This window comes from Colobus angolensis, unplaced genomic scaffold (genome assembly GCF_000951035.1).
Source record: "Colobus angolensis palliatus isolate OR3802 unplaced genomic scaffold, Cang.pa_1.0 Scaffold132, whole genome shotgun sequence".
In the NCBI taxonomy this organism is placed as follows: Eukaryota; Metazoa; Chordata; class Mammalia; order Primates; family Cercopithecidae; genus Colobus; species Colobus angolensis.
The window spans coordinates 156,188-168,595 of NW_012114400.1; the positions used below are offsets into that span (position 1 = coordinate 156,188).

The following is a 12,408-nucleotide window of genomic DNA, read 5'->3' on the forward strand; positions in this document are numbered from 1 at the left end:
GGTCTCGATCTCCTGACCTCGTGATCCACCCGTCTCGGCCTCCCAAAGTGCTGGGATTACAGGCTTGAGCCACCGCGCCCGGCCAAAAGCAGTTATTTTCTTACCCATCCAGACAAGCAAAGAGAACACTTAACTGACCTTTTCAACAATTTGTTTCTCCTTCCATTCAACACAAAGTACTACCTCCAGCATTCCTACTGGTCAGGATTTCACACAACGTTTCTACTACCTATTGTTATCTTTGGTTTAAAGACTGTGCAATCACCAGATTTAGAAAAATATCTTTGCATCCAGGGTAAAAATGAAATTTCAACGACATTCTTTACAACTTCCAAAGCAATTTTTCCCCTATAAAAAATTATGTTATTTAGACAATTATTACATATTTACCTAAGTTATTACTTACTGCTATTCAATTGAGATTCTTGAAGCTCCTAGGATGCATGAATAGTTAAGGACAATGAGGTTGATGCTATGGGCATCATTTTAAATAAATACCTAAATAGGTTAAGAACTACTAAAAGACTGCAGAGAATATAAGTTGCACAACCATTCTGAAGGACAATTTGGCAATACTACATGTACCAAAAGCCTTAAAAAAGTGCGTTCTTTGATCCAGTAATTCACTGCTAGCAATTTATTCAAAGAGAACAATTAAAAATTTACCAAAAAATATTCATTTCAGTGGTTTACAATAGGAAAAGTCAGTCTAAATATATAACAAAAGATTAGTTATGTATACACTGCAGCTTATCCATATACAACTGTTAAAAATGCTATAGAAATAAACTTATTGCGAAGGAAATCTCTTGTACATTGCATACAGCCGAAAAAGCAGGTTATAAAATTTCATTCTTAAAAAACAAAAGGGAACTCTAACAATATAGCAAGGCCCCAAAGTAGTAACTGTTATCTCTGGGTGGTGGGACCATAAATGACTACCTTTTTAACCTTCCCATCTGTCTGAGCTTTCTATAATAAATATTTAGTATCTGTACGGTTTTTAAAAATCTTTAAAAAGCAATTACAATCTGTTTATTTTTGTAAAGGTTTAACTTATTTTTCAAACCTTTGCTCAAATTCAGCCTGAGTGGTCTCCTCTAAAAACACACACAAATGATTTCACTATCGTTTGAACTCACTGTGTCTTACCATGCAGCATTATCATAACTACATTACAAGGCTATTTTTTCACGTGAAATTTTTACCTATCAAACCACATTATAAACTCTTCTATGTCAAAGATAGCAAACAGTTAAAATATTTTTTTTTTTTGCAACTGCAGAGGATTTTACTAAGAGTAAGATATCATCAGAGATCACTGTGTTGTAGTCTGCAACTCACCTTCACTGCCTGACTCTTGGTGTTGATAGGGGGGTTCTTCAGAGCTGCCTGTAGGGCAGCTGTCATGTTTCCTGTGATGGAAGTTAAGGGTGTAGCAGCAAAGCATGGCCCCCAGGAAAGTATTATAACCACTGGTTCTGAAGACTTGATTTACATATAAAAAGAAAATTACTGGTCACCATGTTCAATACTGGAAATTCAATGTGTTGGTTTCCAGGATGTTAATCCAAGGCAAGATATCAAAAGCAAAAGACAACATTAGACTTTCTTTTTAATAAAGCAGACTGTTTCACCCTTGGTTCTAACTATCAAATGAACACCTTGATAGTCTTTCATTTCCCAGTGAGATACATATGCAAACACTACCTAGAGTGGTGTTAAAGAAATCCCAAAATATATATCAGAATTATTAGTCCCCCAAATGAAATAACCTCTTATCAACCAAAATGTGTCTTTTCCTGTGATTCTAATTGAAAAAATAAAGACCAAACTTTTACTATATTCTGTATTAACTGAAATGCTGGTAGAACATGCTGGCAGATTAGCAATCTCAATGATACACATTAGCAGTCTCTCAATATAGATGAAAAGAGGCATCACAGGAGATGTAATAATTCATATGTCCCTTAGGTGGCAGCTTAATTTTTTGCTTTAGATACTTTCTCTCATATTTCACAAAGGTAATTCAAACTGTGTTAGACCATACCTATTAAATTCAGACTCTCTTTGAAAGCACTAATGAGTTAGCAAGCATGAGAAACAGAAGGCCAATCAGACTGTCAGAATGTACCAGACATTCCCCTAAAAGGAAAACCACAGAGTTCACTTGTTCCTCCATCTCTAGTACCCCACCACTAGGGCTGTCTTTCCTGGCTGTATGTAAGGGTAAGAAAAGACAGTATCTTTGTATTTTAAGATGTACTGATCAAAAAGCGGATCCACTGATATGGATACAGCAGTACCATTTAAGAGTCACCATAAATTACCTAAAATACATTGGGGTTTCATAAAACACCATCTATCCATCACAAATAATGTTTTTAGGAAGCATGTTCACCATTTATCTTCCGAAGAAAAAGTTCTTACACACACAAAATCTCTGGTTGACAAGCTGTTATTTTCAAGGCTGCAGGGATTTCTAGAGAAGCATGCCTCATGTGATTAGCTCATTTTTTATGACCCCAAGCACTTATTTAAATAATGTAAAAGAGCAACAGCTAATTAATTGTGAAAGTTGTGGCAATCAAAGGACTATCTATATATTGATAAACGTCTAATGCTGTATTTAGGTGCCTTTAAAAAAGGATACTGTTGCCATTAAATATTTTCACTCACATTTTCCCCATATAACAGGACATTGAGTCTTCCTTATTCATCCAATAATCAGAAATGCATAAAAAGCCAGTGTTTGAGATTTTCTAAAACTATAGCTTCGGTTTTTTGCAAAATTTACATTTTTCTAAAAAAGATGTAATGCAAATGCAAAGCCAAAGTTATGAATATTCAAATATGCAAAAACAGAAACCGGGAACTGACAGCCATATTTTAACTAAAATGGAATCAATTTTAGGATTACAAAAATGAGTCTGCTTTATACAAATGTCTCATCTTCTATCTTATTCATTGGGGTTTATTTTAAATATTTCCAAGGATTCTCCATACGCATTTTCCGTCGTTTTTTCTATTGTCCTTTTCTTAGCAGGTAAAAGGCTCCAAGCTTCCTTCTAGGAGTTTTGCATTTTTTGTATTCATTCCCCTCCCCCGGTTAACAAATTCTGTGCAATGTATATTTCGTCAAATGCCCCCCTCCTTTTTTTCTTTTTTTTTTTTTAAAGGCCAATGGGCTGAAAGCATAGGGGACCTCAATTTTCGAACCGTACCATCTACTTCCTGCCCCCGGTAAGGAATAAACTGTCTTAATGCTAGCAGTAACAAAAACACAACAAAAAACAAAACCACTAAGGAAAGACGCAGGTTCCCCACAATAAGAAATTTCTGGAGCTAATGTGACTCCAGGAAATAGAGTTCTACGAAGAAAAACTTGGGCGCTCGGCACCAGCTTTCCCCACCAGCCCTGGCCGCCTTCCCTAACGCCGCGAAGGCGCGGCCGGCGGGACCGGTTCCCGAGGCAGGCAGGCACTCGGGTGCAACCTGAGGAATCTGGGGGCGTGGAAGGCACGCGGGGGAGGGCAGGCTTCCAAGAGTGGGACCCTCGCGTCTCCTGGCTACTGGGTAGGAAACGGGGGCTTCCTCCTGCCCTTTCAGAGCGGGAGACCCCAAAGAGACAAGTTTAGCTGCAGGTAGAGAGGGCAGCTCCGCGCCGGTGCCCCGCGGATCCTTCAGGCTCCCGGGTCTCCGGACAAGGGCGGGCTGGGCTGGGCTAGGGTGGGGAGAGCGGCGAATGCAAGGATATTGCCGCAGGCAGGAGTCCACCTCGCCCTCGTCGGGCCCGGCCTGGCCGTCGCCCCCATCTTCTTCGTCCACGAACTTGTTCTCGTCATATTCATCCACGTCCACCTTCCGGAACCGGGCCGACGACACTGTGTTCTTCGACATCCCAATCCCTACCAGCAGCAAAGGCCTCTTCTTGGCGCTGCCTCTACCTCAGCAAGCCGAGCCCAGCAGCCCACTGCCCGGAGCCTGATTTACTTCCCTCTTCCGCTCTGGGGCGTCGCCGGCTGCCGTGGCTCGGACGGTTCTGGGCCTGCGCGCCAGCCCTGCTTCTTCCTCCTCAGGTTCACGCTCTCCTGGCGCCTCCCACGCCGCCCCCGCTCTTTCACGGAGAGCGCGCGCGGGGGAGGGAGCGCGCAGGACACAGCGCGCAGGCGCGGGCTCTCCGTAGGCAAGGGGCGGGACTGGAGGGGCGAGAGGGAGGGCCGAAACCTGGATCGCGGGCGGAGGTAAGAAACGATTGGTCGTCCGAGTGCATCACGTGATTCCCAGGGAGTTCCCATAGAAACGCTTTTCTGCGGTCCAGTCTAGGGGGTCTGAGGTTGTCGGTGATGGGCAGCAGTGGCAGGTGGCATTGACTTTTGCTGCAGCCGTCAACGACCTGTCATCCGGGTCCTGCGTACGGTCCGACTGGCTGGGACTTGGATGTGGGTGGGATGGACTGGCTGCCGGACCGAGTGCTCCGCAGTTGGCAGGAGTATGAGGCGGAGTGATGCACACCGGGGCGCCCAGCATCATTCTAATTGCCAGAGACGTTACCTCGGACTGTGCGCTGCTAGGGGCTGCGTTCCTGAGCAGGAAGCCCGTTTCCTGGGATTGGAACTACCCTACTTGGCCAGCGGGAGGTCCCCAAGGACGGAGTCGAAAGGTCAAATCTTATCTGTCAGTGCTGTGTGACAGCATCGCGACGGGATCTGCAGAACCTTAACTCGGTATCAAATCTACTGGGAGGGAGGGGAACGTGTCCGGGCAGGCGCTGGGGTCGGTTGGCAAAACTGGGGTGAATTTGTAGAATTTGGGAAAGGGTCATTGACATCTTAAAATAAGTGGTTGTTTGGAGCAAGAATGCTCAAAAGGGGTGAGGGTAGGTTAGGCTCTCTAGTGCTGGGGGAAAACAAAATGGGTAAGGATTGGTGGAAACCAGACCTTTAAGATTTATATTATGATTTAAGATTTATGTGATTCCATCTAGGCCAGATTTTTAAAAAAATATTTGACATCCCCATTTCCGGAATGTAGGAGATAAAGGCACTAAGACGAAGGAAATGGTAGTTGTGCTGTGTGTATTACACTGAAGAACAAATATTTGCAGGATAAAATTAATTTGGACATTTGGCTGGACATTGCTCAGGTATGGGTCCAGTTTAGTTGGACCTCGAACAGAAGACTGGCTGTTGTCCTGTTGTGTGCCACAATCTTTGGTTTCCAGTGCTGTGTTGAAAAGAGCACTGGGCTTAGAATCAGAAAACTCAGGCTTAAGTCTTGACTCTTCGCTCATAATGTTTGAACGAGACATGTCACTTAAAATTCTGTCTCAGATTCCTCATCACCGAAATGGAGCTAATAATGTGCACTTTACAAGATTGTTCTTAGGATTAAATATCACGAAAGTGTTTCCAAGCTCTAAAATTCTACATAAATGTAAAATGCATGTTACTTGTGCCATTGGTTTTGGGACTAGTCTTATAAATTGCTTAATGATATATGGTGTTTTATCTTGTTCCTAGAAGAGATGGAAAGATTCTGAAGGGCAGAGACAATTTTTCTTTTGTATCTTCCTTCCATCTGACAAAAAACTAAGCATGCAGAAGGGACTCGATACGTGCTTGATGAATGAATGAAAAGTGAAAGACTGTACAGTTTGAGAATCATACTGAGAATAATAGAAGAGGGAGAGAGATCTCAAAATTAAATGTTTGTTGGATATATACGTGTAAATACATACATCTAGTCTTCTTTAAGTTCAAAAAAATACATATATGTGTGTGTGTATTTATCTATGCAGTATATAATATATAAATAGAGAGTGGGAGAGAGACCTCGAGAATGGAATACATCCCTTTTTCTTGGGAAGAAGCAATGTGGCATTTTTCTGTTCCCAATTAAACCACTCTTCTATAAGTATATCATTTAGGTGATAGAAGTAACATTGCTTTAAATTAACATTCAAGTTATGAACATACACACTGGTAAAAATTATCTTAGGACTGTCTTAAGACAGCAAAGGAAAAAATTTTACTTGTTGGTAATATTTATTTTAAAAAGCCATGTACCGAAGTATGTAATCATTACTATGGTGAATGGCATTATATAACTTAGAATAGAGATTTTACAATTTTTTTTCAGTTTCAGTCTTTGCTAACTTTAGTAGATGTTAAATCAGTATGCTTTAGCTGTTAAAGGTGATTGTACTTTTTCTTCTTTTAAATCAATATTTTTCTTTGAAGAGAAAATCTAACAATAGAGGCACTATTGAGAGCAAATGGAAACAGGGATAGATTCAAGAGCTAATATAGCTCTTCTCTTACATTTCTATTCTTTTGTATTGCCTTATTTTGGAAATTTTTTTGTTTTCTTATTTGAGAACTATGAAAGAATCCCAGAGTAGAAATCAGCTTAAGGGAATAGTGAAAGGAGTTTAAATAATCGATTGCTCAAGGGTATAATTATTTTGATTGCTCAGAATTTTGCTCTATATGTTTAATGTGTTAAATGTAATTAATTGCCAGCCAAATAATGCTTATGGCATTTAAGATGTGAAAAATGTCTTTTCTAATGCAGTAAATTTTATTGTCTTACAATGATCTAAGTGCCTAATACGTAATAGGTACTCAACGTGTTTCTAGCCAATGATTTAAGGATCTGATAAGTTAATTTTGGACTAACTTTCAGAGATTGAGTATTTTTTAATGGGCACATAAATTACTTCTCCACCTTATTAGCTAGTTATATCTTTATAAAGCTTTAGGGAAATTTTTGTGTGTATGTGGAGAAATCTGTCCTTAATTATCTTTTAATTAGAAAGCTCATTATTTCACTTCCTTGCAAATTCTAAATTTTTAATGTCAATCATGATACTTAATTCATCTTAGGTAATATTACTTTCCTTATTTTAATTTTTCAACTGAGTGCTTACCCTGATATAAAAGGTTTGTAAGGTTTTAAGACATTTTACTTGTGCAAATAACCTAGTTTGGTTCAATACCGAAGCAGGACTGAATCTGAATTTTCTCAAGGTTAATGCTGTATATGTAGTTCCTTATTTTCTGTGATGATGCAAACAGCCAAGGATCTTTTCAGTTAGAAGGGACTTTAATAAGGCTATAATAGGTCTTTCTTTTCAGACATTTTAAACCAAGGATTCTAACATGTGCTTCTCTTCCCCAAACTTGCCACTAAACACTTAAATAACAAATAAAGACATTGAATCCTGGCTGGGTGCGGTGGCTCTTGCCTGTAATCCCAGAACTTTGGGAAGCCAAGGCGGGCAGATTACTTGAGGTGAGGAGTTCAAGACCAGCCTGGCCAACATGGGGAAACCCTGTCTCTACTAAAAATACAAAAAATTAGCCAGGGGTGGTGGTGCACACCTGTAGTCCCAGTTACTTGGGAGGGTCAGGTGGGAGAATTGCTTGAATCTGGGAGGCGGAGGTGGCAGTGAGCCGAGATCGTGCCATTGCACTCCAGCCTGGGTGACAGAGCAAGATGCTTCATCTCAAAAAAAAAAAAAAAAGATATTGAATCCTGCAACGTGACATTATTTATTTTTATTATTTGAAATAGAAGTGCAAAATGAATGTTAATAAAATATGTAAAACGTATTATAAATATAAATAAGTGAATTTCGGTTCTGGTAAGGATGCTTTAATACCAGGGTTCTCTGGCAACATAATGTATATAAATATACATAATAAAAATGTAAAAATATTTTTAGCATGTTGTGCATAGATTATCTTATGATTTAATGCTCCTATGAATATCTGCATCAACTGGTTATGTGTTAAACTTTAAGACACGAACCTTCAAAATTTCATTTTTTCTTTGTTTCAAGTTTTTTCTTTACATAATTTTATGATTACACATTAAAGTGGAGTAGATAGGGTGAACTCTCTACTAAAACTTGTCAACTAAAAACCTGTAAGCTAAAGAAAAAAAAAATCTCTAAATACATTGAATTTATTTGGGAATTAGAAAGGAGGATTATAACCTGAGATGCATAGCTGTGGCAAGCTACATATGCATCAAAGAAGGGAGGATAAAGGGAAACTTTTTAAAATTTTATTTATTTATTTGAGATGGAGTCTCGCTCTGTCGCCAGACTGGAATGCAGTGGCACAATCTCGGCTCACTGCAACCTCCAACTCCTTGGTTCAAGCGATTCTCCTGCCTCAGCCTCCAAAGTAGCTGGGATTACAGGCGCATGCCCCCATGCCCAGCTAATTTTATATTTTTAGTAGAGACGGGGTTTCTGCCTGTTGGCTAGGGTGGTCTTGATCTCCTGACCTTGTGATCCGCCTGCCTTGGGCTCCCAAAGTACTGGGATTACAGGCGTGAGCCACCGCACCTGGTCAAAGGAAAACTTTTATTTGGCAAAAGGAGAAGTTCACGTAAGCTGGTTGGAAACAGATACTGGTTTTGGATACTCAAAGTCAGACTTGGCGACATTTTAGAGGAGGAGATGCTATTACTGGGCGGGTGTTGTTTTGAGAGCATTTTATCTGAATTGCTGCAGTCCTACAGAATTTCTTATTTTAGAAAGTCCTTGAGACAAGACTTCCAAAAATGTCTTTTATCTCGTCCATGCAATCATGAACCCTACTCCTTTGGGCTCTCCTGGCTCTAGTTTGTGTTTGACAAAAAGTGATTTCATCCTGGTATCTGCAATTTTCATAAACCTTTATTCATATATTAGTACTTCAAAGATTAAAAAAAATTGTAAATCTGTACTCTTGCCTCAGGAAAAAGATTTAGTGCCAAAGAATAAGTCTTATTTTTAAAGTATTGTGAATGAGACTTTTTCATTTGATTTTTTTTAACTGCTTAATGATATAAAATGAAAGCTATGGACTTTAAAGCATATTTATCCTGTATTCTTTCTTAGCATGGGGGTATTTTATTAATGCTAACAGTTGTTTTAAGGTTGCATCTCTTATCACACTGTATAATATTTGAGGTAATGATAATTTACATCTTCTTTTCCAATATTTCTGTCACTTATTTTATCTTATTGTATATGCTAGAATGTTGAAAGGAGTGTTGAAAAATTGAGTGCTGGGCTCTTCTGCTTTGTTCCTATATCAATGGAAATGTCTTTGGTATTTCACCAGTTGACATATTTACTTTTGCTTTATGACTTTTAGAAATGACTGCTAAAATTATCAAATGCCTTTTATGGGGATCTAATCATAAAAATCGTATAGTTTCTATCTTTGAATTTATGAGTGTAGTGAATATATATATTTTTCTACACTGAAAAATTCGCATGTTTCTGGAATAAACTCTATTTGGTTGTGTAATATTACCATTTTAATTACTTGCTGGATTTGATTAGTTTATATTTTGTTTGTATGGTTTTAGAATTTTTTTAAAAAAGTTCAGACAGGATCGCACTCTGTTGCCCAGGCTGGAGGGCAGTGGTGTGATCTTGGCTCATTGCAGCCTCGACCTCCCAGGCTCAAGCCATCCTCCCACCTCAGCCTACCAAGTAGCTGAGACCACAGGAGCACGCCACTAACCCTAGCTAATTTTTGTATTTTTTTGTAGAGATGGGGTTTTGCCATGTTGTCCAGGCTGGTCTTGAACTCCTGAGCACAAGTAATCTGCCAGCCTTGGCCTCTCACAGTGCTAGGATTATAGATGTGAGGCACTGCGTGCTGCCTTTAAAAATTTTGTTCTGTAGGTGCAGTGTCTCCCTATGTTGCCCAGGCTGGTCTTCAACTCCTGGACTCAAGCAGTTCTCCAACCTTGGTCTCCCAAGTGATGAGATTACAGGCATGAGCCACCCCACCATGCCTGGCCATAATTTCTGTTTTTAAGTAAGATGGATCCATAATTTTATTTATTTGTGCTATCTTTATCCAGTTTTGATATTAGTGTTAGCCTAACTTTGTAGACGAATTTAGATTTCCACCTTTTTTTCCTACACTCTGCAATAGTTTAAATGATGAGAAATTATCATGCTATTTGGTCTTTGAAAGTTATAGAGTATGCTGCAAAACTACCTGGGCTTGCTGATATTTTTAGAGGTAGATCTTCGATCATTCTTATCTTCTATGATTATTGATTTGTTTGATTTTCTTTCTCTTATTGAATCAATTTTAGAATTTATGTGTTTCTAGACAATCATGTATCTCATCTAGATTGCCAATTTATTGGCAAGAAGTTGCACAAAATATTTTCTTATAATTATTTTAGTATCTGCCATGACCATGGACCTTTTTCTTTTCTCATTACCACTATTAACTCTTTAAGCAAAACATTGAAATCAACTTTTTGTTCCTCAACCTGATTATCACAAATTCTAGTAACATATCTTTACTTCTTCTTTTTTGTTTTGTTTTGTTTTTGAGACGGAGTCTCCCTCTGGCCCAGGCTAGAGTGCAGTGGCGCGATCTCGGCTCACTGCAAGCTCTGCTTCCCGGGTTCATGCCATTCTTCTGCCTCAGCCTCCCCAGTAGCTGGGACTACAGGCACCCGCCACCACACCTGGCTAATTTTTAAAATATTTTTAGTAGAGACGGGATTTCACCATGTTAGCCAGGATGGTCTGGATCGCCTGACCTCGTGATCCGCCCACCTCGGCCTCCCAAAATGCTGGGATTACAGGCGAGAGCCACCGTGCCCGACCTATGTTTATTTCTTAAAGAAAATAGGAAGTCAACTATCTAAGACTCATAGTTTTGATAATATTTGAAAGATCCTGCAATCCTTATAATTTCCTACTCTTTATCCTTATCCTGTTCATATTTTATTAATAATAGTAACCACTTAATAAGTTTATTGTGTGTCAGACACTTGGTAAATAAACCCTTTACTTGCATTATTTAATCCCCAAGTAGCTCTACGGCCTAGAAATTAGTGTCCCCATTTTATGAATGAGTAAACTAAAGCTCAGAGAGGTCATGTAATTTGGCCAATGATATTCAATCAGCAGGTGGCAGAATGATGTGGGAACTGAGTCTGTGAGATTCTGAGGTTTGTGCATTTAATCACCATTCTCTACTTTCAGTATCTTTCTCATTAGTCCAAATTATAATAATTTGGAATTACTTTTTTCTAAAAATAAGTATATAGCCAAGTATCAAAGGTCTAAACAAACCCATATAAGAGCTTGAAATGAACTGTAAATTGTGAACCTAAAAAAACCTTGTTATTTTAATGATTTTTTAAAGGATATTCGTTTTTTAGATATTACTGTGAGCTTTCCTTACCTTATCTCTGTATTTTGAGACTAGACATAGAGCCTGATTTCTTTTTCTTTTTCTTTCTTTTTTTTTTTTTGGAGACGGAGTTTCTCTCTTGTTGCCCAGGCTGGAGTGCAATGGCACAATCTCCGGCTCACTGCAACCTCCACCTCCTGGGTTCAAGCAATTCTCCTGCCTCAGTCTCCCGAGCAACTGGGATTACAGGCCTCCACACCCAGCTAATTTTGTGTTTTTAGTAGAGGTGGGGTTTCTCCGTGTTGGTTAGGGTGGTTTCAAACGCCCAACCTCAGGTGATCTACCCACCTCGGCCTCCCAAAGTGCTGGGATTACATGCATGAGCCACTGTGCCCGGCGACATAGAGCCTGATTTCTAATATTTAGTCTAACAGAAAAGATGTCACTTTTTTTGTATTTAGAGAGATCAGTAGGTGTCAACTAGTAATTCAATTTTTAAAAAAGATTATGATAAAATAGACATAACAAAGTCACTATCTTAACCATTTTGAAGTGTACAATTAAGTAGTACTAAGCACATTGTTGTACAGCTATTACCAACGTCCATCTCCAGACCTCTTTTCATCTTACAAAACTAACTCTGTACCCATTAAACAATAACTCCCTGTTCCCTGCTCCCCAGCCCCTGGCAACCACCATTTTCTACTTACCACACGTAAGTGGAATCATGTGGTGTTTGCCTATTTTTGACTGGTTTATTTAACTTGGCATAATGTCCTCAAGGTTCATCCATGTTGTGGCACGTGAATAGATTTCCTTCCTTTTTAAAGCCGAATAATACTCCATTGTATATATATACCACATCGTGGGTATCCATTCATCTGTCAATGCACACTTGGTTTGGTTCTACCTTTTGGCTATTGTGAGTAATACTGCTATAAACATGGGTGTAGAAATATCTCTTTGAGGTTCTGTTTTATAAAAAAAAATTACTTTACTTTTTTTTAATAGATTCAGGGTCTTGCTATGTTGCCCAGGCTGGTCTTGAACTCCTGGGCTAAAACGATCCTCCCACCTCAGCCTCCCAAAGTGCTGGGATTACAGGCATGAACCACCGTGCTTGGCCAAGACCTTGTTTTTTATACCCAGAAGTGGAATTGCCTGATGATATGTTAATTCTCTTTTTAATTTTTTGAGGAACAATTTACACTTAATTTTAACTAGACAATGCAGT

At 39.2% G+C, this 12,408-nt stretch overlaps 2 protein-coding genes across 6 annotated transcripts in view; one reads left to right on the forward strand and one right to left on the reverse strand.

Moving 5' to 3' along the window:
• Positions 1-4,182, reverse strand: part of ARPC5 (actin related protein 2/3 complex, subunit 5, 16kDa) — a 9,765-nt gene extending 5,583 nt beyond the window's left edge. The window contains exons 1-2 of one of the 2 annotated variants that reach the window (XM_011934159.1): positions 3,758-4,182; positions 1,345-1,426 (exon numbers count right to left, since the gene is read on the reverse strand). In XM_011934159.1, coding sequence (XP_011789549.1) covers positions 1,345-1,426; positions 3,758-3,900 — 225 coding nt within the window. In that variant the 5' untranslated portion in view covers positions 3,901-4,182. The remainder of the gene's footprint in view (positions 1-1,344; positions 1,427-3,757) is intronic. The other variant, XM_011934160.1, reaches the window with a different exon arrangement.
• Positions 4,183-4,276: 94 nt separating this feature from the next.
• RGL1 (ral guanine nucleotide dissociation stimulator-like 1) overlaps positions 4,277-12,408 on the forward strand; it is a 295,913-nt gene continuing 287,781 nt past the window's right edge. For 3 of the 4 annotated variants that reach the window (XM_011934156.1, XM_011934152.1, XM_011934155.1), the window contains exon 1: positions 4,277-4,727. The gene's annotated coding sequence lies outside the window, so the exon portion shown is untranslated. The remainder of the gene's footprint in view (positions 4,728-12,408) is intronic. The other variant, XM_011934153.1, reaches the window with a different exon arrangement.